The sequence below is a fragment of the Dipodomys ordii genome, unplaced genomic scaffold, assembly GCF_000151885.1.
Source record: "Dipodomys ordii isolate 6190 unplaced genomic scaffold, Dord_2.0 Scaffold53, whole genome shotgun sequence".
Taxonomy (NCBI): Eukaryota; Metazoa; Chordata; class Mammalia; order Rodentia; family Heteromyidae; genus Dipodomys; species Dipodomys ordii.
Genome location: NW_012267269.1, coordinates 2,173,293 through 2,201,092, shown reverse-complemented (window position 1 = coordinate 2,201,092; position 27,800 = coordinate 2,173,293). Strand labels below are relative to the sequence as shown.

At 34.3% G+C, this 27,800-nt stretch overlaps 1 protein-coding gene across 1 annotated transcript in view; it reads right to left on the bottom strand.

The window, feature by feature from the left end:
* Ccdc171 (coiled-coil domain containing 171) overlaps nt 1-27,800 on the bottom strand; it is a 310,385-nt gene that overhangs the window by 95,804 nt on the left and 186,781 nt on the right. The window contains exons 21-22 of the mRNA XM_013020745.1: nt 8,355-8,500; nt 6,132-6,186 (exon numbers count right to left, since the gene is read on the bottom strand). Of these exons, the coding sequence (XP_012876199.1) occupies nt 6,132-6,186; nt 8,355-8,500 (201 nt within the window). The remainder of the gene's footprint in view (nt 1-6,131; nt 6,187-8,354; nt 8,501-27,800) is intronic.

Genomic DNA, 27,800 nt, shown 5'->3' with positions numbered 1-27,800 from the left:
AGTAGCAGGGAGGGGGAAAGCCTCAAACAAACTAGAAATAAAAAGAAAACAAGTCATTTAAATAAGGATACAGGTGGACCTGTTGCAACAATGAGAAGTACAAGTTGTCATGTCGAAAACGAACTTTACAGCTTGGGGGAGGGGAAGGATTGTGGGGGAGGATAGGAAGGGATGGGAAGGGTAAACAAAGGAGGAGGCTACAATGCTTGATAAGAAATGTACTCATTATCTTGCCCATGTAATTGTAACCCCTCTGTACAGTATTTTCACAATAAAAAATGCTAATAAAAAAAAGAATGTACTTCAACCTCAAAAGGCTATATACAACAAATGAACAGGTAACATTATACTGAATGAGGAAAAAAATAAATGAAAGTATGTCCTCTGAAGTCTGAGATGAGACAAGAGTTTCCATTCTCCATTCTTATTCAACAAAGACTTTCATAAGAAAGGACTTTACCTTATCATTCATTTGTTCCTGTGTTTCTATGTCATAGAAAAGATAATTCACTCTATCAATTAGTCCTTCCTAAATTTTCACTTCAAGCAATAAAGTTAGTTTAATAGCAATACATAAACAGAATTTCCAAAGACATCAATCAAAATAATTACTACATGAGAAATGAAGAAAAACAGAGAGAAAAGTGAACCTATAGTGACTGTAAGCCAGTTTTGTAGACATCATTCTTTCTATATGACATGAAAAACTGAAGAACTGCATGATAATAATTTTCCTGTTGCAATCAGTCTTTGTATATTTAAAACACATGTTTTGCCATTTTTATAGAAAAAAGATACAAAATTTATCTTCTTATTGATGATGGTTTTTCCCTGGCATCAAAGTCAACGCCCTAAGTTAGCCATAATCTAACATTTATCTTCTTGCAGCTGGAAAGGTGAACAATTGAACTTCAAAGTCAATACCAACCATATAAAAGGGTATATTGTACAACATATATCCTAAAATACACCAAGTTCTTTTTAAAACTAACCAAAGATGTGTTTTTACTTAAAATCTCAATTTTAGATCTATTATATGTATGGATTTAGTATGGTTATATTTAAACTAACTAGCTAAACATTTTTTTTCTAAAACATTTGTCAATCTATTTTATTTTTAAATTTAATTTTATTGTCAAGGTAACGTACAGGTTACAGTTACTTATGTAGTGAGTACATTTCTTGTCAAACATTGTTACCCTCTCCCTCATTTTTTTCCCACTTTCTCTCCCCAATAAGGGAATAAATTGTGGCTTTAAATTAACCTCAATAAAAATATAGCTCAGGCCGGGTGCCAGTGGCTCAAGCCTGTAATCCTAGCTACTTAGGAGGCTGAGATCTGAGGATCATGGTTCAAAGCCAGCCCAGGCAGAAAAGTCCTGAGACTCTTATCTCCAATTAACCACTAGAAAACCAGAAGTGGTGCTGTGGCTCAAGCGGTAGAGCACTCACCTTGAGCTGAAGAGCTGAGGGACAGCGCCCAAGCCCAGAGTTAAGGTCCCACGACCAACAACAACAACAACAAAATATATATATATATATATATATATATATATCAGAATATTAGATTTTTCAAAATTCTCTTAATGATTAAAAAAGTTATTTTCAAATATTTTTTCAAATATTTGCAGATATTCAAATGTATTTGAAAATACATTTTCAAAATGTAAAAAGAATATAGGATCTGAAAATTTAAAATATATTAAATATTAGTTCATTGCTATTTATTTAATATTTCTTTTAAAGGACTAAGTTTACGGTAGTAAAATGATATTAGATGTTCAGTAGATAAAGGATTCACACCTAGAATATACAAAGCAAATTAAACAAGGGAACAAGCAACTCTATCAATTAATGGGCAAGTGAACTGAACAGACATTCCTCACAAGAAATACCAATGTCTGATATACACATGAAAAAGTGTTCAAAAGCCTTAGCCATAAAAGAAATGTAAATGAGAAAAAAATTCCATCTCAGTCCAGTCAGAGGGGCAGCCATCAGGAAACTGAAAACAGCAAATGCTCCAGAGGATGTGGGAAAAGGGGATCCAACATTCCTGTTGGTGGGAATGTAAATCAGTCTCTGGGAAAATCAGTTTGGAGGTTCCTCAAAAGCCTAAAAATGTATCTTCCATATGGCTCACCATACCACTATTCTGCACATATCCAAAAGAGAGCAAATGGGAACACAAGAGACACCTGCATAACCATGTTTATTAGAATAGCCAAGCAATGGAATCCACTAAGGTGTTCCACAACAGATGAATGGGTGAAGAAATGAAATGAAATGAGATCATTTGCAGAAAAAAAAAATGTATGCTACTACAGGACATCATACTGAGTGAGACAAGACAATCTCAAAAAAACAAAATATCCTAAGTTTTCACTTATAAGTGGAAGAGACCTAAAAAATATCTATACTCATAGACAGTACATAAATGTAAATATCTATATAAATAATTACTTAAATGATTAAACATAGAACATGAATCAACAACCCAGATGCCCTTCAATGAAGGAATGGATCAAGAAAATGTGGTATATATACATAATGAAATTCTATGCTTCGATCAGAAAGAATTGCCCCATTCATAAGGCAATAGAAAGACTTGAATAAAACTGTATTAAGCCAAGTAAGCCAGACCCAAAGAAACTGCTGCATGGTTTCCCTCATTTGTAGTAACTAGAATGTGTCTACAAATCTATAAGTAAATCCAATGGATAGTAAAAGATACATAATTACCCTTAGATATGATTAATTAAACCAGCACTCTAAGCATCACACAGTGAAAACAAAGGAGGATATTCTTAGGAGAGGATCACAATAGCTCAAAAGGTATGGGCATTTGACCACATAAAAAATGCTTATCAAAATGAACTCCAAGATATGGAAACAAGAGTTTGGTTTTTTTTATTGTTGTACTGTTTTCATTCTTTTTTCTTTCTTTCCTTTGTATTATTTCCTTTTGTCACTGTTTTTAATTTCTGGACCCTTTGTCTTGTATATAAGTTTATCTGATTTGGGGAAAGGAAGGAGAATCACAGAAACATGGGACAAAGGGTGAACCAATTCAACTCATTAGACACTGTGCTGGAAATGAACTTTACATCTTTGGGAGATTGGGAAGGAGTGAGAGAAAAATGAAAAAGAAAAGCACTCATTGCCTTACTTATGTAACTGTAACCCCTCTGTACATCATCATTACAATAAAATTTAATTTTTAAAAAAAAAAAAACAGAGGATGGTGCTGGGAAGGTAGCTCAGTGGTAGAGTGCTTGCCTTGCATGCCTGAGGCCCTGGGTTCCATTCCTAATCACCACATAAGCAGAAAAAGCCAGAAGTGGCATTGTGGCTCAAGTGGTAGAGTGCTAGCCTTGAGTTGAAGAGCTAAGGGACAGCACCCAGGCCCAGAGATCAGGCCCCACGACCAGCAAAAAAAAAAAAAAAGCAGAGGATGAATTCCAGCAGGAAAAAAAAGAACATGAATTAAGCAGAGACTATTCAGGAGAAAAGACTAAGGGAAAAATAGAAAATAAAAGAAGATAAAAAAACTGAATCATACATTTATTTTAAGTACATATTAAAGGAATAGAGAGATAGGAGGAAAAAAAAGTAGACTCTGTGGATAGGCAGGGATTAGCAGGATTTGTTGGAAAGAGAAGATAACAAAAGTTTGAATACTTTCAAAACCAATTATTTATAATTGTGAAAATGGAACTAGAAAACTTTTGGGGGTACTATATTTTAGAGGAAAGGGTGCAGGAAATGTGATTTAAAAGGTTAAATTTGACTCAAATACAGGTTAAACATGAATGGTGAGATAACAATGAAATCCCCACAGTAACTGATATAGGCCAATAAAAAAATTGTTCTAAATACATTTCATTCATGAACTCCACATTTTTTTTTTGCTGTTGTTGGTTGTGGGGCCTGAACTCTGGGCCTGGGCACTGTCCCTCAGCTCTTCAGCTCAAGGCTAGTGCTCTACCACTTGATCCACAGCATCACTTCCAGCTTTTTCTGCTTATGCGGTGCTGAGGAATCAAACCCAGGGCCTCATGCATGCAAGGCAAGCACTCTACCGCTGAGCCACTTCCCGGTCTGAATTCCACATGTTTTAAGAGTACTAGATGCTTTCATGCTCAACAAACTATAAGGGAATGACAGAAATACAGAAATAATAACATTTCTCTACTTTTAAGTACAGAAATAATGAAAACATCTTTCAATCTGAAATAGAGTTAAAATATGCAGTTGTCACTTAAGTTGTCACTATATCACAATATCCTTTGTCTGCTATATCACTACAAATTAAAAGTCATTACAAAATTACAAAAATCATACAAAAAATATATGAGGGGGGGGCAGGCACCCATGGCTCATGCCTGTAATCCTAGCTATTCAGGAGGCTGAGATCTGAGGATCACGGTTCAAAGCCAGCCTGGGCAGTCAAGTCCATGAGACTCTTACCTCCAATAAACCACTAGAAAACCAGGTGTGGCACTTATCTCCAATAAACCACCAGAAAACTGAGTGTGGCACTGTGGCTCAAGTGGTAGAGTTCTCACCTTGAGCTGAAGAGCTCAGGAACAATGCCTAGGCCCAGAGTTCAAGCCTCACGACTGACAAAAAAAGAAAAAGAAAAGAAAACAAAAAATATGAGGGGGGAAATGAAAGAGAACAACACAAGGGTGACATTGATCAAGATACTTTGTACAAAACAGCACATGGTCTCCCTGATAAGTGGATATTAAATCCGAAAGGTAAGGTGATATGACAAAATTAACAAGACTTGAGAAATAAAGGACCTGCACTCATCTGGTCAAATCACTACTAAATAACCCCATGCTGCTGATCACATATATAGTATATATGTGCACACCAGAGGGAAAGTAGGAAGAGGAGGACACAGAACTAGAGGGAATCAGGGAAAAACATACAACAGTAGGACTCATCAGCTGCACTGGACATTGATCAAAACTAAGCAACTCAATGGCAGCAATGGAAGGAGGGAACAAGTAGGAAAGAGGGAACAGCTGATGCTATGCAAAAGAAAGGAATGTACATATCACCCAATGTGGAAGAAATAACTGTATTGTCAAAGCTCATAGAACTCATAAACTTTATAGACCACGAGAGACAATGTGTTTGTGACTTTAACTAAGCATCACTATCCCACAATACTGTGAAATTATGTAATCACTTAATCACAATAAAGAATTCAAAAAAAAAGATACTTTGTATACATAACCTGACTATGGAATTGTAGCCACTTTGTACTACTTATTATTTTTCAAGAAACCAAATGTGAAAACCATAGATTATTAAATATATTTTCATTTTAAGAACATATTCTTATAAGTATAAAGGTAAATTCCAATTTGAAAAACTTCACTGCCTTAAGTTATATGAAATATTTCATATGCGTATGAAATACATATCTCCTATATTTGAATATATTATTTATAGGATAGTTGTTTAACAATAGAAAGAGGTCAGATAGTATGTTCAACATTTCATCCATTCATTATGAGATGTGAGAATCTTTCTGTTTTCTTTTCATGCTATCCTTGGGCTTGAACTCAGGGCCTGGATGCTGTCCCTGAGCTTTTTCTCTCAAAGGCTAGTGTTCTACCACTTGAGCCACAGCTCCACTTCTGGCTATTTAGTGATTTAATTGGAGATAAGAGACTCCCACGGGCTGGGAAGGTGGCCCTGCATGAGGCCCTGAGTTTGATTCCTCAACACCACATATGCAAAAAGAAAAAGCCAGAAGTAGTGCTGTGGCTCAAGTGGTAGAGCACTAGCCTTGAGCTGGAGAGCTGAGGGACAGTGCCCAGGCCCAGAGTTCAGGCCCCATGACCGGACCCCAAAAAAAAAAAGGGAGATAGACTCCCAGACATTCAGACATATGAGAACCCTAATGACCTCCAGTTGATTAATGAAGTCCCCAAATGAATTCTGGGGGAAAATATGCAATATAGTACTACATACATTAAAATTTATAGAGTATCTTTTGTTAATTTATTTTTAAAGACAATTACAAAATTAAGTACTTTGTAGTTAAAAAATAATGACTCAGGGAAGGATCATAAAACAAATTAAGCAATTTTAAAGAAAAATCACAATACCTTGTGAAGCATATTTTCTATTGCTCTCATGTGATTAGCAACACATTCTTTGTCTCTAGAAAAAAGAAAAGATTGGGTGTTAATAAAACCCATGTCTTCTTGTGCATTTTACTCTGTCTTTACTATTAAAAAATAAAGTTTGTTGTCATTTTTCCTTTTAAATATCATTTTCATTGATTCACTTCCATCTTTAACTCTTAGATTCACATATATTTCCTGTCCTAATCTGGGAGACAGGAATTTTAAATTAAGAGAGAGAAAAAGAAAATAAATGTATGGCTATTAATCACTTTAAAATGTTCTAAAAATAGTATATGCATATTTTTCATAATAAAAATATTTTAGGTTTTAATGGTGCAGAAATATGATCAATAGCCATACTGAGCAAAATATTTTCTTCTCTATGGTCTTCTGGTGCTATGATAACTGTACAAAGAAAACCCTCTATGACCTGACTTACAATATGTAAAGGTACTAATTTTTCCTATTTACCTGTACACTGAATTCAGCTTTCATAATTACAAAAATGAATGAAATGCTGAAGTTTTAAATTATTTTCAATAATTTACATTAATAATCTAATTTAGATTATTATAAATTGTATTAATTTAGATTATAAATTAAAATCTGTAAGTAATGTGTCAGCTCTCTGAATTTCAAATTGGTCTTCCTTGGTTTATAAGATATGGCCATAGTCACAGATCACAGACACATCAAGGTCCTGAATTAACAATGTTATGAAAATAAGAATCCAGATGTTTTACAATGCTGGTTTTGTTTATCTCAGAATCTCAGTGAGCTGTGAAACTTACCAGAAATTATCTTTTTTATTGTCAAGGTGATGTATACAGGGGTTACAGTTACATAAGTAAGGTAATAAGTACATTTCTTGTCAAACTTGTTATCCCTTCCCTCATTTTTCTCCTACTTTCCCTACCCCCCCAAACCCCCCCAAGTTGTACAGATCATTTCCAACATATTGTCTTGTGTAGCTGTTGCATTGGTTCCCCCTTGTCCTTTATCTCACCATTCACCGGAAATTATCTAGGTTAAGCCTCTTCACTTGATATAAGGAAACTGAGACTAATGACAAGAACTGACTCAAGCATATCTTAAAAATTATAATTACATACACACAATATGGTGGTGCAGTTATATATCTTTACAATTTTTATTTTAAAAACACTGATGGTTTTTTAAATGTATTAATATTTAGGTCTTGCATCAAAATTTATCTTATCACTATGCTTAAACAATAGAATTACCTAGAAGCAAAGCTTATGGATATCTACGATGGCAGATCCTCTGTTCTGTGACTTATGGATTTTGTAATTTATATATAATATTCAAATTTATGATATTTTATGCTTAAGACATTTTCTCAAAGATTTTTAATTAGTATTGTATATGTATTGTATTTCTGCAAATGCAGAAATTGAAATTCCAAATTCAGACAACACTGAATTTATTAAAATCAGACTTTTCATTCATTCTTAACAGATTTTAGGTCATAACGTTGAACAATGTACTGTCTTAAAGTAGTCCATGAAATCTGTTGTGGGGAATAAAAATGCACAAGAGAACTGTTTGATATGAACTTCACATGTATGTCAACTTGACTACCTAGGAAAAGAGAAACACTCTCATCACATTTACATAGCTGCCCACTTGAAAACTGCACATTTTTTATTTGATATATTAGAATATGCAGCTATATAGACTTAAATTTCTCTGAGCACTATGTTTTTGTTACATATTTTAAATACTATGATATTGTAGACTTACACTTGTAGACTTAACATTTTTGTGGAAATATTACTTACAATATTAGTATATTACCAAATATGAAAAGCAAAATTTGGGGGCATTAGGGCAAAAGAGAATAAGAAGTGACAGAAGGTACTGTGTAAAACTATTAAATAAATAATCCTACATTTTTTATTAAACACTATTTCAAACATGTAATACTATAAAAGAGTGCAAAATATGCATTGTTTGAGGTTATTTAGATTATATATATTTCTGAGGTTTTCAATGAAATATACATTTAGTACGTTCACTTAAGAGTTTTCTTTTCTGAGGTTATGTCAGAGAATTTCAAAGCGAGACAGCTGTACTTTTGTTTTCTAACACTGTATTATCCAGGGCTAAAACCCTGAGCATGAAAGTAAGAATTGATCTTTTGTCTGTTTTAAGTGATCTCCCCAAGGTCCAAATGCTCACTTGGCTGCCATGCGGAGGGCACTCTCTGCATCATGGATGTTCTCCTCCAGTCGACGCTTGTCCTGCTCCAGCTGGGTAAGATGTCTATTGAGCTGACGCAGAGATTGATCTTTTCTTCTCAGCTCCATCTTTGCCTCGGAGAGACTCTGCAAGCAGACAGAAAACAGAGTTACTTGTCAGCCCTGATAATTAACTTCAATTTATGCCATAGGCTATTAAACAAAGAAGAATACAGACTGACTGAGAAGTAGACTTGGGTCATTACACATCAAGGTTTAACAAATTTTCTGCAAAATTTTTACATAATTGCTAATTAGAAATGATAGAGGTGTAAAAGTTCATAAAAATGTCTGGCTATAAAATACAACTTATTTTTAGGTACTATAAGACAAATTGTATTCTTTTAAAAATACCTTATTACTTAAATTGCAAGTCTTTTAATGATGAAAACAAAGATTTCAAGGGACAAAGCACATGAAATTCAGAGTCTATTTAACACTAACTAGAACTAAAGGACCATCAAATACCCAGACAAAGTGTAAGACTGAATAAAAGGTGGACTAGATTACCTAAAAAAGAATGAGAAACTCACTATTCTTCTTATAAGTCTTTTTGTAATAACTTGTTATTCACATCTCAATAGACAAGATTTCAAAATAAAATTCACTTATTTCCCAGTAAATAACTTTCATACTAAGAAGAGCAACATAAATATAACCAACATGCTTTAACTTATAAAGTTAAAAATAGTAATTGCATTTAAAATCTTTGTGATCTATAAATATTTTTTCTAAATGTTTTTCTAAAAAAGTATAAAATCTATTAATTACTACCTGCTTTGATCTGTAATATTTACAAATTTCAAGATGCAAATGTGTAAGTTTATATTGAAAGTTAAGGGGAAAAGGTCTTAGAATTGAAAACAATTTAAAGGAATATTTTCTAGCCCTCATGGAAAATTCTAGGGTCCAAACATTGTAAGAATCAAGTGATCTCCTCAAACTGAAAATCTCCTTGTTCTTATTCCTATGAATTTTTTTAAATAAGCTTACTAAGCCATTTTTCAATTACTTTTGTTTCACAACTAACTGCAAACACATATTTGTCTTCTTTGCGCAGAACTTAGCTAAACAGTAACAACCACAACTATGCTTCGCAAATCCAGTAAACAATAAAAATATTTCTATAATTTCATATTTTAAATTCTTCCAACATAATTTTTAATACATTTACAATATTAGTTTAAAAAGCAAAGCTGCCTACATGGGAATAACTAGTATATGTCTGTGACAAGTAGAAAAGGTCAAAAGTTATGTACATATGACCAGATAAGATGATGTTAAGTGAAATGAACCCCAAGATAGGGACACAAGTGGTTTTTTTCTTTTTTGATATTGCTTCTAATGTATTTATAATGTACCATGTGATTTTTTTGTTTCTTTGAATGTTCCTCCCCCATGATATAATCCCTGTTTTCCTGTATTTGATGTCGGTGCCCTGCATCTTGTATATACACTTTTCTAATTTGGGGAGGGGAAGGGAAAAAACAAAATGCTTAAATAGGGATACAGGTTGACCCACTTAACATTGACATGCACAAGACACTATGTTGGAAAAACAAACTTTACAATTTAGGCGGGGGGAGGGGGGTGGGGGAGTTGGGGGGGTGTAGTTGTGTAGGTGGGAGGGAAGGGATGGCAGGAGAAAAACAAAGGAGGAGTTAACAATGCTGGATAGGAAATGTACTCATTACCTTGCCCATGTAACTGTAACCCCTCTGTACAGTATTTTTACAATAAAAACGTATTAATTTTTAAAGATTTTATTAGTGTATTTTCAGTCAAGTTGCTGTTAGATAAACAAGCATCAAAAAAAAATTAACAAGAAGCTGGGCACTGGTGGCTCACGCCTGTAATCCTAGCTACTCAGGAGGCTGTGATCAGAGGATCACAGTTCAAAGCTGCCTAGTAAAGAAATTCCATGAGACTCTTATTGCCAATAAACCACCAGAAAATCAGAAGTGGCATTGGCTCAAATGGTAGAGTGCTTGCCTTGAGATGAATGGCTCAGGGACAGCACCCAGGCCCAGAGTTCAAGCCCCACAAGCAACCAAAAAGAAAAAAAAATTACAAGAGCCAGGGGCAGATGGCTCCACCTATAATCCTAGCTACTCTGGAAGTGATCTGAGGGATGTAGTTCAAAGCCAGACCAGGCAAGAAAAAGCCCGTGTAATGCTTATCTCCAACTACCCACAAAAGGCCAGAAGTAGAGCTATGGCTCAAGTGGTAGAGTGCTACCATGCCAGTCCACAAGAACAGCACTCAGGCCCTGAGTTCAAACACTGGTACCAGCACAAAAATAAGTAGATAGATAGATAGATAGATAGATAGATAGATAGATAGATAGATAGATAGATAGATAGATGAAATGACTAATTACATATTTAATTTTTATTTTTATTTATTATTAGCAAATCAATAACATTCCTGGATTGATCAATAGGTTCTTTAGATAGAAAGTGCCAGCGTGCTATTGCACAGTAAGATAACTACAAATAATTGCATTGTACAATATATTTCAAAAAGCTAGAGCACAGGATATTGAATGTTTTCACAATAAGAAAATGATACATAGCCAGGCACAACAGGATCATGCCTATTCTCCTAGCTACTCGAGGGGCTGAGATCTGAGGATACTTAGGTGTTATATATTAGTCTAAAATTAATTTCATCTTACAATTTTAAAAAAGCTTTCACCATAGAAATAGTCATACACTCAAACCAACTTTACAAGGCAACAAAGAATGGGTATTTTAACAAGAAATGCTGTACACAGCTATAATTCTAGCACTCTAAAAGATGAAGGATTATAAATTCAAGTCCAGCCTCAGCTACTTCAGGAGACACTGTCTCAAAAAAACAAAAATACTGTAAGCCTATTAATTTTGTTCCAGTGTTAAACTAGTTTAGCTGAAATATTATTGAGATTTTTTTATTTAAAAAAATAAAATGTGCCAGGTGCTGGTGGCTCACGCTTTTAATCCTAGCTATTCAGGAGGCTGAGATCTGAGAATCGTGGTTCAAAGCCAGCCCGGGCAGAAAAGTCTATGAGACTCTGATATCCAATTAACCACCAGAAAATAAAATAAAGTGTATTTGAATCCTTTTAAAGTTGGTATTTCTAACACAGTTCATGCTATTAAAAATGCTGTTTTTCAGATATAAATATCAAAGAAACAATCTGCTACTATTTATGAATAAAGACTGAATTCATCTTCCAATAGAAATCATAAATTTGCATTCAAACTCTCTCAGTCAGTCGCTCTTGTAACTGGAGGCACATATTCCGAAGGGACTCTCTTAGTCCTTTCAGAAGTAGATTGGTATAATGTTGCTAGCATGTCCAGACTGAGGCTTGCTGGTTCAATCTAAGAGAACCCAATATTTTGCATCATTATAAAACCATACTTGACCTGTCAAATATTCCAGTACATTTTCAAAGAAGACATAACTCCATGCATTACATTTTCTACCATATATCTAAATTTTCTTATTCCCCTTCTTATCATATCTTCTCAAAGGAAAAATGACAATGAGCCAAATGATTCTTCTGAAGCTTACACCATTTCAGGGACACAGGAAAGGAACAAAAGGCATAATAACCTAAGCAATAAAACCATACTTCCTTGAATGTGAAAACTAAACATAATACAGTTTTTAAAAATATAACACAGCCTGACATTTAGGCTTGAGGGACAACACGAAGGAATCAATATACACCAATGGGTCTGAAATACATGGAGATGTGTAAAAAGTCATAAAAGGTGGTTCAAATATGTATTTTCCTTAATATTCACTGTTTTGATATGAAAATAGAATCTTTTAGAATATGTAAAAGAAAAATAATCTCTCTGTGTGTATATATATCATGCATATATATCATGCTTACCTATGGATTGTATCGTAGATAAAATATGGACCATATATATAAAATTTTAACTTCTGCATTTCTTTTCTCCTGTTCAGATTCATCTAATTAAAACCTATGATAAACTTCGTAGACTCTAATATTTCCAACCGAATGACTGAAACTAAGAAGGTGTGCCTCTAGGCAGCAAGGCAACAATGATAAGCAGCAGGTTAGCCACTAATTTCTCAACCAGGGTAGATTGTGAAAGTGTGATGTTCTGATATCCAAGAAACTGTTCAGGAGAGAATAGGATAAATCAAGTTTAATAACTCTGCTCCTAATTGTTCCCCCAATGCTCAACTCTAATTACTTGGAGAACTCTCCTGACTGTCACCTGATATTAAGTTGTTGGAGGCTGAGCCTGGAACAGTGAGATAATCAATAAACATTTAGTGGGGAGAAGAATGAAGATCCTGTTAAGCAGTGGGAACCTGCAGCACCCAAAGCCCTTCTGCTCATGAGAAAACCTATGGGACAGCCATAGTGATTGCAAAGCAATAATCCAAAGCACTGTTTTTAGGCCTTGAGGCCTTTAGGCAACAGTACATTTGAGGAAAAAAGGTTAACACGGTCACCCTAATTACAGTCCACTTTCACATACTTCATATATAAGCGAAGACAAGCCAATTAGGTAGAAAGGAAGATAAGGGAAGTTTTATTTGTATACTAATTAAACCCCTGATGAAATTAAAGGAAAAACATACAGCTCTGTAATTGTGTCTGAGAAAGGTCACTTCAGGTTCAGTTATCAGAACAGCACAGCCTTGAGATATTTCACTTAATCCACAATACAGCCCTCATTTTGTACTCAGGTCTTAATATTTACAAAAAAAATCAAAGCCTGATACTGAATTTATCTTTAAACAATTTTAGCTGTTAGAAACTTAATGCTAAATATGATAACAAAAGTCTTAAAATGGTAAAAGTGAAATGCTACATATACTAGAACCAAAGTGTCAATACTATTTATCAGATTTCAGTTTTCATTTTAAACCCAAAATGCTTTAAAGCAATTTTTTAATGACATCCCAAACTGACTGTACTTTTAAAAGTTATCATATTTATACTGTATTTCTGTTCATATAGTGTCGTCTCTGACCTTCTTGTTCATAGTCCAATAGAAAAATGCTGATGCTTTCACTAAACTATTCTTATAAGAATATGTTTACATATGATTGTTTTTCTAAAATGGCCATGAGAAACTATTTACTAATGAGAGCTGACAAAGAAAAGTGTAAGTACAAAGAACAAAATACAAGAAAATCTCAAGGATAAATACATGGTAGATGTGAATATTAAATGCCTCACACATTTTTTAAAGTATCTTTTCTTCTTATCTATAGTGTCTATAATGTGTATTAGTACTATTAAGAATACAAATTAAGTCATACATAACTTTGTTTCTAAATCTGTAAATGTTTATTAGGGCAAATAATTTTTATTGCATATATAACCCTAAATTCTATTACTTTACATCTATGAAAGCATTTGGGGCAGTGGAAAGTTTTTTTTAATAAAATAACAGCTTTATTGACATACCTCTCAATTCACTCTTTGTATAATTCAGGGAGTTTGGTATATTCATAGCAATGTGCAGCCATCACCACTGGAGGCCTTTATAGAAGTGAAGTTCTTAAATTTTTTTTCTTTCAAAACAACTTTCTGAATACACTGTCTCATCATTTCAGAAAACTCTAATCTAAAACTATACAAGATATACAAGTTTTACAATTTTGTTTAGGAAGAGTTTTCAAAATAAAAAAATTCACCAACAGAATATGTCAGAATATTTGCTTAGTAAGTGTTGCACGGTACAAAAATTAAAGTTATCTGGATGTGCATATCTCTATATTACTACTTCCAGAAGTCAAAGGAATCACCCAACATAGTCCTTTCTCATGAGGGTAGATCTAGCAGTACTATAGACCATTAGGCCACTAGAAAGACCAAGCCCCAGGAGGAATCACTTTTATAGATTTTCTTTTGTCTAATGTGAAATATCTATGGATCCACATTCCTACAGACTAAAAGCTAATGGCTTATTCAATTTGGTATAAAAAGTTAGTCATACAAAATGAAAGGCAAAACAAGAACAAGTGTTATTTAAAAATACAAATAAGCTATGTTTCCTGGATCACTGTGAAAAAAAAATCTGCAACATTTTCAAAAGACAAATTTCCTGGTGCTGAGAATGTAGCTCAGTGGTACAATACTTACATGGTATGAGTAAAATAATAACAATCCCAGAACTACAAATTAACAGTAATATTTTAATAGTAAAAAGTTTCGGTAATAATAAACTTACAGCTGTTTCACTGTATCTTCTGAATAAGCATTCCTAGGTTGCAATAAGTTGAGTAAAACAACTCAAAGCACCAAAATTAATGCTGAAAAAGAAAATAATGCTGGCTCAGCCTATTAGAATGGAATAACCAAAAATGTTATATTCATCCACAACTAACTGAGCAGCTGCTAGGTGGATCAAACTGCACGTTGCCACAGAAAGTATAAAATTAAAACAATATGACTACCAAATTTACAACATAGCTAGGTGAACACATTAAGGGTGAAACTAATTAACATTTTATAATAAAATTTAAACATATGTCAAATAGGTAATTAGATAAATTACAATTAATATGCAACAAGGATATGGTAGAACATACAAATATATCAATTATGTAATAATCATAGCTTATTATATTTATTACATAGTTATGTGCTATTTAGTTATCTCCATAAGGACACTATGTTTCATCATTTTCTTTCTTTTTTTTTTTTTTTGTCTGTCCTGGGGCTTGAACTCTGGGCTTGAGCATTATCCCTCAACTCTTCAGCTCAAGGCTAGCGCTTTACCACTTGAGCCACAACACCACTTCCAGGTTTTCTGAGTGGCTTATTGGGCATAAGAGTCTCATGGTCTTTCCTGACTGGGCTGGCTTTGATCCTCAATCCTCATATCTCAGCTTCTTAAGTAACTAGGGCTATAGGCGTGAGCCACCAGTGCCTAGCTGTTTCAACATTTTCTAGTAATAACCTTATGCAGAAAGTAGATAACATTTATAAACTGCAGCTGAAGATCAGATAAGTTACCCATTTTCAGGCAGTACTACTTAGAACTTATATGTCTAGTAAGACAACAGATGCCAAAGACTATATATAAAAGACTGTGCACACTTAATAAAAGACTACATATATGCTTAAAGTAAAAGACTATATACTAAAATTCATAACAAATAAAATAATTATACTTCTAAATACAGTGTTTTCTTTAATTAAATCCTCACCTATATTTAGTACTTTGTTTCTGTTATTTCTGCCTTATTTTTATATACACACACATGTATTTTTAAATAACCATTTTTATCACACCTGAAAAGATAAAAGAAAATAAATTCAAGTGTGAAAAAATACTTTTGTAAATAGGCTATATGATAAATTATTAACAAAAAATTGAACAAATGAGGGGGCGAGGAAGGTGGCTCAGTAGTAGACTGCTTACGTAGTATGCATGATGCCCTGGCTTTGATTCCCCGGTACCACATAAGCAGAAAAAGCCAGAAGTGGTGCTGTGGCTCAAGTGGTAGAGCACTAGCTTTGAGCTTTGAGCTGAGGGACAGTGCCCAGGCCCAGAGTTCACGCCCCACAACAGACAAAAAAAAAAAAATTTGAACAAATGAACAATGAAAATTGGCACTCAAAATTTCAAAGTATGCTGTGAGATTTAGTTGTAAAATACCTTATGATTATTGGCACCACATCCTCACATATTGCTTTGAAAATGTCCTAAATTTTGTCAACATAAAAGAAAAAACTTAGCTGGGCGCAGGTGGCTCACGCCTGTAATCCTAGCTACTCAGGAGGCTGAGATCTGAGGATCGCGGTTCAAAGCCAGCCCGAGCAGGAAAGACCATGAGACTCCTATCTCCAATAACCACCAGGAAAAAAAAAACCGGAAGTGGCGCTGTAGCTCAAGTGGTAGAGTGCTCGCTTTGAGCTGAAGAGCTGAGGGACAGCGCCCAGGCCCAGAGTTCAAGCCCCACGGCCGACCAAAAAAAAAAAAAGAAAAACCTTGGGGGAGGTAGGGAGGAAAGGGATGGTAGGAGAAATACAAAAGAGGCGTAACAATGATAGATAGGAAATGGACTCATTATCTTGCATGTAACTGTAACCCCTCTGTATAATATCTTTACAATAATATATATATATATATATATATATATATATAAAGAAAAGGCTAATTCTTCCCTATAAAGTAGGTTAATTAATAGTAAAATAGAGATGAAAAAGAACCTCAGAAGTGTCGAAAACATATTTAGTGTTGTTTCCTTTATTCTTTCATATAAACCACAAAACTTTTTGGTAGACAAATAGTATTACATAATAATAGTGTAAAGTTGTAACAAAAAGAGATAAATACCTTTTAAATGTCAAAAATGGAGAATACTAAGAATCAGAGCCCTCTCGATTGGAAAATATCTTCAGAATAGTACAAATAGACAAAAGGTAACTAAATTTACTGTGATAAAGAGCATGTAAATGGTAATGTGGTGGTAATATTTTCTCCAAATGTAAAGCAAACTGCATTTGGCTATTCTGTACGCTTCTTTTTTTTGGCCGGTCGTGGGACTTGAACTCTGGGCTTGGGCGCTGTCCCTGCACTCTTCAGCTCAAGGCAAGCACTCTACTGCATGAGCCACAGCACCACTTCCAGTTTTCTGGTGTTTTATTGGAGATAAGAGTCTCACGGACTTTTCTGCCTGGACTGGCTTTGAATATCGATCCTCAGATCTCAGCCTCCTGAGTAGCAAGGATTACAGGCGTGAGCCACCAGCACCCCGGCTCTGTAAGCTTCTTAAGAGAGAAATCTACATGCAAGTGACAGCCATCATAATGATGCTATAACAAAATCAGCCCTTAAACGACCTCTGCTTTCTCTCCACAAATATCTAAGTTATGCAAGGTGATAGAATACACAGTGGCTCTTCCATTGGACATTATCACCAATAAGCTGTTCAACACACTCCAAACTCTTTACAAAATTGAGAATGGTAGCTACCAAGAGGTCCCCAAAGTTCAACCCTCTGGCAATATTTTAAATGATTTAGCTAAGTTACACTATCATTTAGAATTTAAGTGCTGTTTTAAAACTATTTGAAATTACCCAGAACAACTATCTAAGAATTGGAAACTATGAATAATTTACAACCATCTTTGAATCAGTAGGTCCTTAACATTCAAGTAAAAAATTATTTTTGAAGAATTTTTTAATTTTTTGAAATATATTCAGTTTGATTTAGCCTAATATACTTCTCTGTTTTCATTTTGTTATTCAAATAAAAATTATTGGTGAGATATGCTGTAAATATACTGTACAGATATTGTACAGAGGTTACAGTTATATGAGTAAGGTAATGAGTACGTTTCCAATGAGCATTGTTACCCCCTCCTTCGTTTTTCCCCTACTGTCCCTTCCCTGCCCACCTCCCCAACTCCTCCCTCCCTTGCCAACTTGTAAAGTTTGTCTTCAACATAATGTCTTGTACATCTCATTGTTACAATGGGTCAGTCTGTATCCTTGTTTCAACATTTCGTTATTTTCCTTCCCCTCCCCAAATTAGAAAAATGTATATACAAGATGCAGGGCACCGACATCAAATACAGTGAAAACAGGGGTTATACCATGGGAGAAGAACATACAAAAGAAACAAAAAATTACACAGTACATTAAAAAAAACAACAGCAACAAAGCTAAAACCTCTTGTGTCCCTATCTTGGGGTTCATTTCACTTAGCATCATCTTACATGGTCATATGCACATAGCTTTTGACCTTTTCTGCTTGTCTGGTAAGATTATCCTAGACATATACTGGTTTTTAATTTCAATAATTCGTTTGGTGATGTAACTTAAAGTGTAGATAAGCCCAATACTAATTAAAATATACTCACATTACTTTCATTGTACTAAAGAATTTAAATGCTATTATTTAAACTTGAATATGATATGTATTTACTAATTTTAATAAAAGTATATCAAATACTAACTAGCTGAGTAAAAATTAAGTAATGAAGATAATATGAAGGTAAAATTTAGAATCTAAAAATAAGTTTGGGTTATTGTAAAGTTTAGGCTTCATATTAAAAACTAAACATTGGATGTATATTTGTGGAAGATTATTACTGATTTCTGTAGTAATTTATAGGGAAAAGAAGTTCTGAATAACATTTACCACCAGTCACTATAATGTGAAGAATATAGGTTTGCATTTATATTCCACTTAAAATGCTGTCTAAGTGTTCAATTATTTTTTCCACTATAGCTGTTATTACTATTTTCACCAAAACCTCTGAAAAGAACAGATTACTTGAATACCACAATCATCATTATCATCTGAACATTTTATAACCACATTAACTCATTTGAGTCTTTTTAATCCTCTGAGTTAGATGACATTATCATTCCTATAAGTAATGACAAAATGTGGAAACTAGGAGTCAGAGAAGTAACTTGCTCAAAGTCATATAACTAAATAGGTTCATGTCAAAGTGTGAGCCCCCGTCACCTGAACTAAACCCCTCTTCTTTCCCTGCACCACAATGATATTGGTATCCATGTATCCCGATGTTCTATAAAATCTACCAAGTAGGAATCATACCAGAAATATGAAACAATATTTTATTTATTTATGAAATCCTACAAAGTCAGTAAAGCATTTCAACTGATTTAAATGCTTTTCTACCTATTTGTATTAAAGTCTGATAAGAGTTTTAATATTGTTGGATTACATATTTCCATCATCAAAAATTGGGGTGGGGGGGCGGGGGGAGGATGGGAACGGATGGGAAGGGGAAACAAAGGAGGAGGCTACAATGCTTGATAAGAAATGTACTCATTATCTTGCCCATGTAATTGTAACCCCTTTGTTCAGTATTTTCACAATAAAAAAAAAGCTTAAAAAAACTGAAGACTGCACAACTTAAGATCCTTTATATGAAAACAGGATCATTGTCATCAATCATTACACTAAATTTAAAAACAAATATTCACAAAATGAAAGAAAATGGTAAAGTATTTGCCTAAGCATATCCTAAAGTATGTGCCCAGTCCTGAAGGTGTGGCCACCAGCCTATGGCACTAATAAAGGGAGGTGGAATCTTAAGGGGGTGGGCCTAGTGAGACCCTGTTACAGATACTGATCTGAAAAGCTATCCCCAACATCAGAGCCACCACTGCATTTATTTGTTCATTTAACATACATTGTAAATCTTTGTCCATTAAGGATAATAATAATAGCTAATCCTTTCAGTTCCTATTTTATGTCCAACACTAGTATTGTTAGAATTCATAAGTCTATGAGTTACTACTAGTATTTTACAAAGGAGTAAACTGAAGCACAGTTTAACCTGCCCAAGATTACAGAATTCCAAACCATCTAAAATGTAAATAAATACATATTATGTATACAGAATAAATTCTGCTTAAAATGAATTCTTACCTGGAAAAAAACAGCTAGCATTACAACTAAGTGTAAGGAGTATCTCCAAGTGAAGAAAACAGCATGTTCAGTAAAATGCAAGAGGGAAGATACAGCTAGAAAATAAAATGCCCAGCGAACAAGAGGAGAAAGGGTCAGAATGGTACAGAGGCCAGATGCCATGTAGAAAACTAGACTTCTCACCTTGCAAATGCAACATTATGAAGTTACATAAGGACACGGCATGGAGGTACTCTGAACTACCATTCCCCATCCTTCTTTCAACTAAAATTTGCCTTACTATTTTATTTTTTAATTTACTTTTATTATCTTCAAATAGTTGTACAAAAAAATTTCAGTTTAATATGTCCTCCATTTAAGCTTCACACCTTCCATCATTCTCCATTCGCCATCCATCCCATCACTACCCACCCCCTAAAGATTCTTAGTTCCATTTTCACATATGTACATTGAGCATGCTGACTGTTCAATGCTTGAAGTTTTTTAATGGCCAAAAGACACATGAAGAATGCTCAACATCTCGGCCATAAAAGAAATCAAATGGTTTCCCTTGTTTGCAATGACTAGTACCTGTCTAGGATAAACAGGTTATGTATATATGACCATATAAGGCTATGTACATATGACCATATACGATGATGTTAAGCAAAATGTACCTCAAGACAGGGACACAGTGTTTTTTTCTTTCTTGTTATTGTTTTAAATGTACTTATAATGCACTATGTGATTCTTTTGTTTCTTTTGTATGTTCTTCCCCCACAGTATAACCTCTGTTTTGACTACATTTGATCCCGGTATTCTGCATCTTGTATATACATTTTTGAAATTCAGGGAGGGGAGGGGATATAACAAAAAGGAGATGCAGGTTGACCCATTGTGACAATGAGATGTACAGGACACTATGTTGAAAAAGAACTTTACAATGTCAGTGGGGGGAGGGGAGTTGGGGAGATGGGGAGGGAAGGGATGGTAGGGGAAAAACAAAGGAGGAGGTAACAACGCTCAATAGGAAATGTACACATTACCCTACTCATGTAACTGTACAGTATTTTTACAATTATATATATATATTAATTTTAAAAAGAAATCAAAACAACATTGAAATTCTACCTCACCCCAGTTAGAATAGCCATTATCAAGAAATCTAATAACAACAGATGCTGGAGGGGATGTGGCCAAAAGGGAAAGCTAGCTACTACACAGTTGGTAGAAGTGTAAACTTGTTCAAGCACTCCAGAAAGCAGTATGGAGGTTCCTCAAAAGATTAACATTGAGCTTCCCTATGACCCAGCAATCCCACTCTGGGCATTGACCAAATGACTACAAACAAGGCCATATTAAAACTACAAGCACAGCTATGTTCACTGCAGCATTATTTACCATATTTTTTTTTTCTTTTTGTCGGTCGTGGGGCTTGAACTCTGGGCTTGGGTGCTATCCCCGAGCTCTTCAGCTCAAGGCGAGCGCTCTACCACTTGAGCTACAGCGCCACTTCCATCATAGTTAAGGTTTGGAACCAACCCAGATGCCCCTCAGTACACGAATGGATCAAAAAAAATTGTCTATATATACAATGGAATTCTATGCTTCCTCATTTGTAAGGAAATAGAACGACTTGGGAAAAAATCATATTAAGTGAAGTAAGCCAGATCAAAGAAACATAGGTCCCATGGTTTCCCTCATTCATAATAATTAGCATATGTCTAGCATAATTCTGGCAGATGAGCAGAGTAGCTCAATAGCTATGTACATATGACCATATAGGATGAAGCTAAGTGAAATGAATTCCAAGACATGGACACAGAGGATTTTCTTTGTTATTGTTGTTGTTGTTAATACTATGTGATTTTTTGTTTCTTTTGTATTTTCCCTCTATGGTTTATCCTCTGTTGTCACTGTATTTGATTTTGGTACCCTGGAAAGGAAGGGGGAACAACAAAATGGTGAGACAAAGGACAAAGGGGGGAACCAATGCAGCAGCATACTCACAAAGCAATATGCTGTAAAAGATCTGTACAACTGGAGGGTTGTGGGGAGGGAAAGTGTGAGAAAAAATGAGGGAGGTGGTAACAAGTTCTACAGGAAATGTACTCACTACCTCTGTACATCACCTTGGCACTGTATTTGATGTAGGTATAATTTGTGGAGGAGAAGGTGGACCCATTGCAACAATGAGATGTACAAGTCATTATGGTGGGGGAGTGGGAGATGGGAAGGGATGGGAAGGGGAAACAAAGGAGAAAGCAACAATGCTTGATAAGAAATGCACTCATTACCTTGCCCATGTAATTGTAACCCCTCTGTATGGTATTTTCACAATAAAAAAATAATAAAAACACACACAAGAAGAAGCCTACATATTTTTTGATTGGCTTATCTCAGTTATAAAGGGAAAGAGGATTTCAACATCTCCATATATGTTAACACTATATTTCAATCAATTTCACCTCTCCCATCACACTTCCTGTACTCTTTCCCTTTGTGATGGTTTAATATTTTTCTATACTTTTGTATAAGGTTTGTTCTATGGCTAAATGTGTCAACTACTGTCAGAGGAAGCCATGAGATGCTACTGAAGGATTCTAGGCTGAATGCATTCTCCATCAGTCTCAAGGATCATATGCACAAATTATAACTCTCAAATGAGAATACAGACAATATATCAATGTTTAATATGATTTTGCCTTTAAATAAAAAGATACTCTATACTAAGTTGCAAAGGATCTCTCAAATACCTAGTTTGTAAGTTTTCCTGAATATGCTAAAGAGAATGATATGAAATTTTACTTGTGCCAGTGGCTCACATTTGTAATCCTACTCAGGAAGCTGAGATCTGAGAATCACAGTTCAATGCCAGCCCAGCCAAGAAAGTCCATGAGACTCTATCTCCAATTAACAACAACAAAGCCAGAAGTAGTAGAGCTGCAGTTCAGTGGGAAATCATTAGTCTTGAGCATAAAAGCCCAGGAACAGAGTCCAGGCCCTGAATTCAAGGTCCAGTACTGCACAATAAAAATCTTACATTGCTCGGGCAGAGTATATATTTAATAGTCAGTTTCTATAAATGCAGCATCATAATCATACGTTTTTCTCTTTTTCTTTTTTTTTTTTTTTTTGATCTTGGCGCCTGAACTCTGAGCCTGTAATCTGCCCTGGAGCTTAGCTTCTTTTGCTAAACGCTAGAGCTCTATTACTTGAGCCACCTTACTTCTAGTTTTTTCTGAATAGTTTATTCAAGATAAGAGTCTCACAGACATGTCCCTCCCCCACAGTATAACCCCCGTTTTCACTGTATTTGATGTTGGTATAATTCGGAGAGGGGAAGGAAAAAAACAAATTGTTATTTTTTTTAATTTAATTTTATTTGTGAACATACTGTACAGAGGAGTTACAATTACATGGGCAGGATAATGCGTACATTTCTTACCAAGCATTGCAGCCTCCTCCTTTGTTTACCCTTCACATCCCTTCCCAGCCTCCCCCCTCCCCCCCAATCCCAATCCTTCTCCTTCCCCCCCCTGCCCCCCCCCCGCATTCTATGCCTCCATCAGAAAGAATGATATTGCCCCATTTGTTAGGAAATGGAAAGACTTGGAAAAAAATTATATTAAGTGAAGTAAGCCAGGCCCAAAGAAACATAAGTCCCATGGTTTCCCTTATTTGTAATATCTAGTATATGTATGAGTCAAGTGGAAAAGGTCAGATAATGTGATGTCAGGAAAACAAATTGTTTATATAGGGATACAGATTGACCCATTGCAACAATGAGAAGTACAAGATGCTAAAAAATGAACTTTACAATTTAGGCAGGGGGGTGGGGTATAGCTGAGGAGGTGGGAGGGAAGGGATGGTAGGGGAAAAACAAAGGAGGCAACAATGTGGACAAGAAATGTACTCGTTACCTTGTTCATGTAACTGTAACCCATCTATACAGTATTTTCACAATAAAAACTTAATTTTTTAAAAAAGATACTATATTGAAAAGGAACCTGACAACTTGGTGGGGGGAGGAGTTGGGGAGATGGGGAGGGAAGGGATGATACTGGAAAAAACAGAGGAGAAGATAACAATGCACTCATTACCTTACCCATGTAACTGTAACCCCTCTGTACAGAATCTTTACAATACTATATATATATATATATATATGAAAAAATAACCCCCCCACCCCGAGCTCTCACTTCTGTAGTAAATGCATTCTCACCCTCGTTTGAAAAAAAAATAGTCTCACAGACTTTCCTTCCCAGGCTGGCTTCAAACTGCTATTCTTAGATCTTTACCTCCTGAGTAGCTAGAATTACGGGCGTGAGTCACCGGCGCCCATCTTGTAACGTTTTCTATTTTTACAACTATACAAAATCCTACAAGTTATTTGAATAATATGATAAACATAAGCCCCCTGGTTAGAGATGATATATTTCCTCATACATTTGATGAAAAGACACATTATTTTAGAAACGTAAAAATATGAACTAGCAAAATCAGTGATTATTTTCTAAGGAGAACTATAGTGGTTGGCTTACAATGTTTTTCATTATAGACCATCATAAAAATTATTTTTAATATAGCTGAATGAAATATATCTTAATCTCTTTTGACTTCTACTGATTTTTTTAAGCTTCAGGTTAGCTCATTAGTAGAATATATACTTATCATACATTTGCCCTGGGTTTGATCCCCAGCACAGGAAGAGAGGGAGGGGAGAGAAAAGGGAGGAAAAGATGAAGGGAAGGAGGGAAAGAGGCTCACATACAGAACAACAGTTAGCAATAGTTCAGCAACAGTTTACCAAATTCAAACAATGTACTGACGAAATAGGCACAAATTTCATTGCAGTTTCTTGAAAAACTATGCTAAGGAAAACCCCTGAATTTGTTCACATAGTAATCTTTGAAATGGAAAGTGATATATATACATAATATTATATATATGCAAGTTAAAACATACAAATATATATACATACATATTATAGCAAATAAATAATATAGTAAAATATTATATAATAGAGTTGCTTCAAATCTAATTTCTATGTGTGCTCATATGCATGTATACATACTCAGTATATAATAGTACTTATGTCATAAAGACCTTATCTTAAAGTCAGGATGTTTTATATTTCTGATCCCTATGTAACCAACCCATTCACTTGAAAATAAATTGTTCTAAGCCTTCTAAATGAGCGAGATCACCATCTAGTGGTAACTCCTTGAAATGTCATGTTATAGCTTTTGCAGCTTAGAAAAATATGCATGCTCAATGGAATGTGGTTTATGAGCACGTATTTTAAATTATTGAAATATACTTTTTAAAACACCAAATTACACTGAATAACCTTTTTTAAAATTCTAAATAGAATTTTAGATAAAGAGGAAAATAACTAGACATAGGACATCCTGAGATAATTGTTTTCAGCCCTACTAACAAACTAAGAAAAACAACTTAAATGAACATGTTTAAAGTATACCAGATGTGGGCTGGGAAGGTGGCTCAATGGTAGAGTGCTTGCCTTGCATGCCTGAGGTCCTGGGTTCCATCCCTCAGCACCACATAAGAAAAAAGTAAAAAGCCGGAAGTGGCGCTGTGGCTCAAGTGCTAGAACACTAGCCTTGAGCTGAAGAGCTGAGGGACAGTGCCCAGGCCCAGAGTTCAGGCCCCACGACTGGACCCAAAAAAAATAAATAAAATAAAGTATACCAGATGTGAAGTTACAGAAAATTTTTATCAATATAGATAAGTAGAAAAAGTTATTTCTCTATATATTATTTTAAAAATGATTTCAATAGACTATGTTACCAAACTTCTTTTTCATCTGCATGTCTCACTGATTTCAAGCCTAACCAATGTAATCTAGTGAGCTACTTCTTGTAAGATTATGTTCTCTTCCTGGTCAAAATCAGAGTGCCCAACTCTCTTGCTTTCTTCAGTAACATATGGCTTGAATTAAATATCAGTTTTTAACAGACACAAAGCAACAACATGCTCATACAGAGACCTTCACCACAAAATCAACAGTGTCTTGGATAAAAAAATGCTTGTTGTCAACCTAAAGTGATAAATATGTATGATGTATAAGAATCACTGGTTATTGTAAATCTTGTTATTGCAACATAACACAAGGTATCTTGACTTAATTCCATGTTTTGCAACTTATTCTGGAGTTTATATACCTATGGAAATCAAACATACACTTAAGAAAAATACAGTTTCTAGCTTGATTTAATAATGAATTAATTGGAAGAAATGGGCTTTAAATAAATATTTTTAAATCATACAAACAATTTGAGCTTAAGATCGTTTAGGGATACAGATGGACCCATTGCAACAATGAGATGTACAAGTTGTTATGTCGAAAACGAACTTTACAACTTTGGTGGGGGGTGGGGGTTGGGGGGATTGGAGGGAATGGGAAGGGATGGGAAGGGGAAACAAAGGAGGAGGCTACAATGCTTGATAAGAAATGTACTCATTATCTTGCCCATGTAATTTTAACCCCTCTGTACAGTATTTTCACAATAAAAAAAGAGAAAAAAAAACAAGTTGAGCTTAAGTTACTACAATGATATGATAAAAAAAAAACATACTATTGTCTTACAGAAAACACTGAGTTTTTATATTACAAATTAAAATAAATTTGCTTGCCCTGCTATAATTCATAAGTACTATATTTTTCTAAGTCTCTCAATAACTTACACTTATCATATGTACATTTTAGTATTTTTCACTCAAAAAATAAAAGTATACATAAGAAATTTCTTACTTTTTTCTGACTTAAGAACAAATTATTAACAATTACTACTGTTTCTAAATTTTAAAAAAGTTATAATGTTATACTATAAAAATGAAAAACATATCCTTTTATATGCATATGATATACACATTAGTAATGCAAATGTATACATTTAACAATATGACATATATCAGAATAGCCAAAGAAACATTCCTTTCTTTTTATTAGTATTTTTCATTTTTGTCACCATAACCAAAAAAGCAATACACACAACTTTCATGAGCTCAATTTTATAACAAAATTTTATATTCATATATAAGATACTGTAATAGTACTTAAATTTCATTTTCAATGTGTTCTACTAAATTACTAAAAGCTACATACATCAAATAAATGTATACATATACACATACAAAATCCTATCATTTATCCAGTGTTTTGAGAGGGAAAGATTTCAATGATCTGTTTCCTTTGCAGTGAACAAATTAATAAAAAAGGCCTTTAAATATTTCTTAAGCTGTTACATTATAATACATATCTATTTGATTTAGAGAATTTTGTCATACTCATTCCCACTTAAATCTGTCAATTTTTAAACTTTAATTTGCATTTCTTACAAAATGATTTTCTAAATTTACAGGACAGATCAGGAAGAAAACAGATAAATTCTATTTTTATCATAGAAGCACTTGTAATGATTTTGTTTTTCCATGCTTGTATTTTTAACAATAATCCTTATGGTGTGCATACACCTCCCTAACTACATTATGACAAACAGGATTTTGTTATTTACAAAAATGCTAATTAATACTTTTTATCACTTTGCAGTTTCAAGTTTTACCAAAGTTAATCTAACCAGCTGAGCATGATAACAAAGGCCTAAAATCTCAGCATTTGAGAGACTAAAACAGAAGTATCATAAGATCAAGGCCAATTTAGGCTACAAAGCAAGACTGTCTCAATACACCAAAAAGAAAAAAAATGTTAGCATTACTTTCTACATTTTCATGCAGCTAAAATAGATAATAATACATGCCAATGTTCCATAAGATCTCCAAGCACTAAAATAAAATTCATTTTATTTGTATATCTTAAAATAGCAAAATAAAATTCAGTTCTTAAGGTAAGTAAAAAATTTCCTGAAATAGGGGCTGGGAAGGTGGCTCAGTGATAGAGTGCTTGCCTTGCATGCTCGAGGCCCTGGGTTCGATTCCTCAGCACCACATAAGCAAAAAGAAAAAAGCCGGAAGTGGC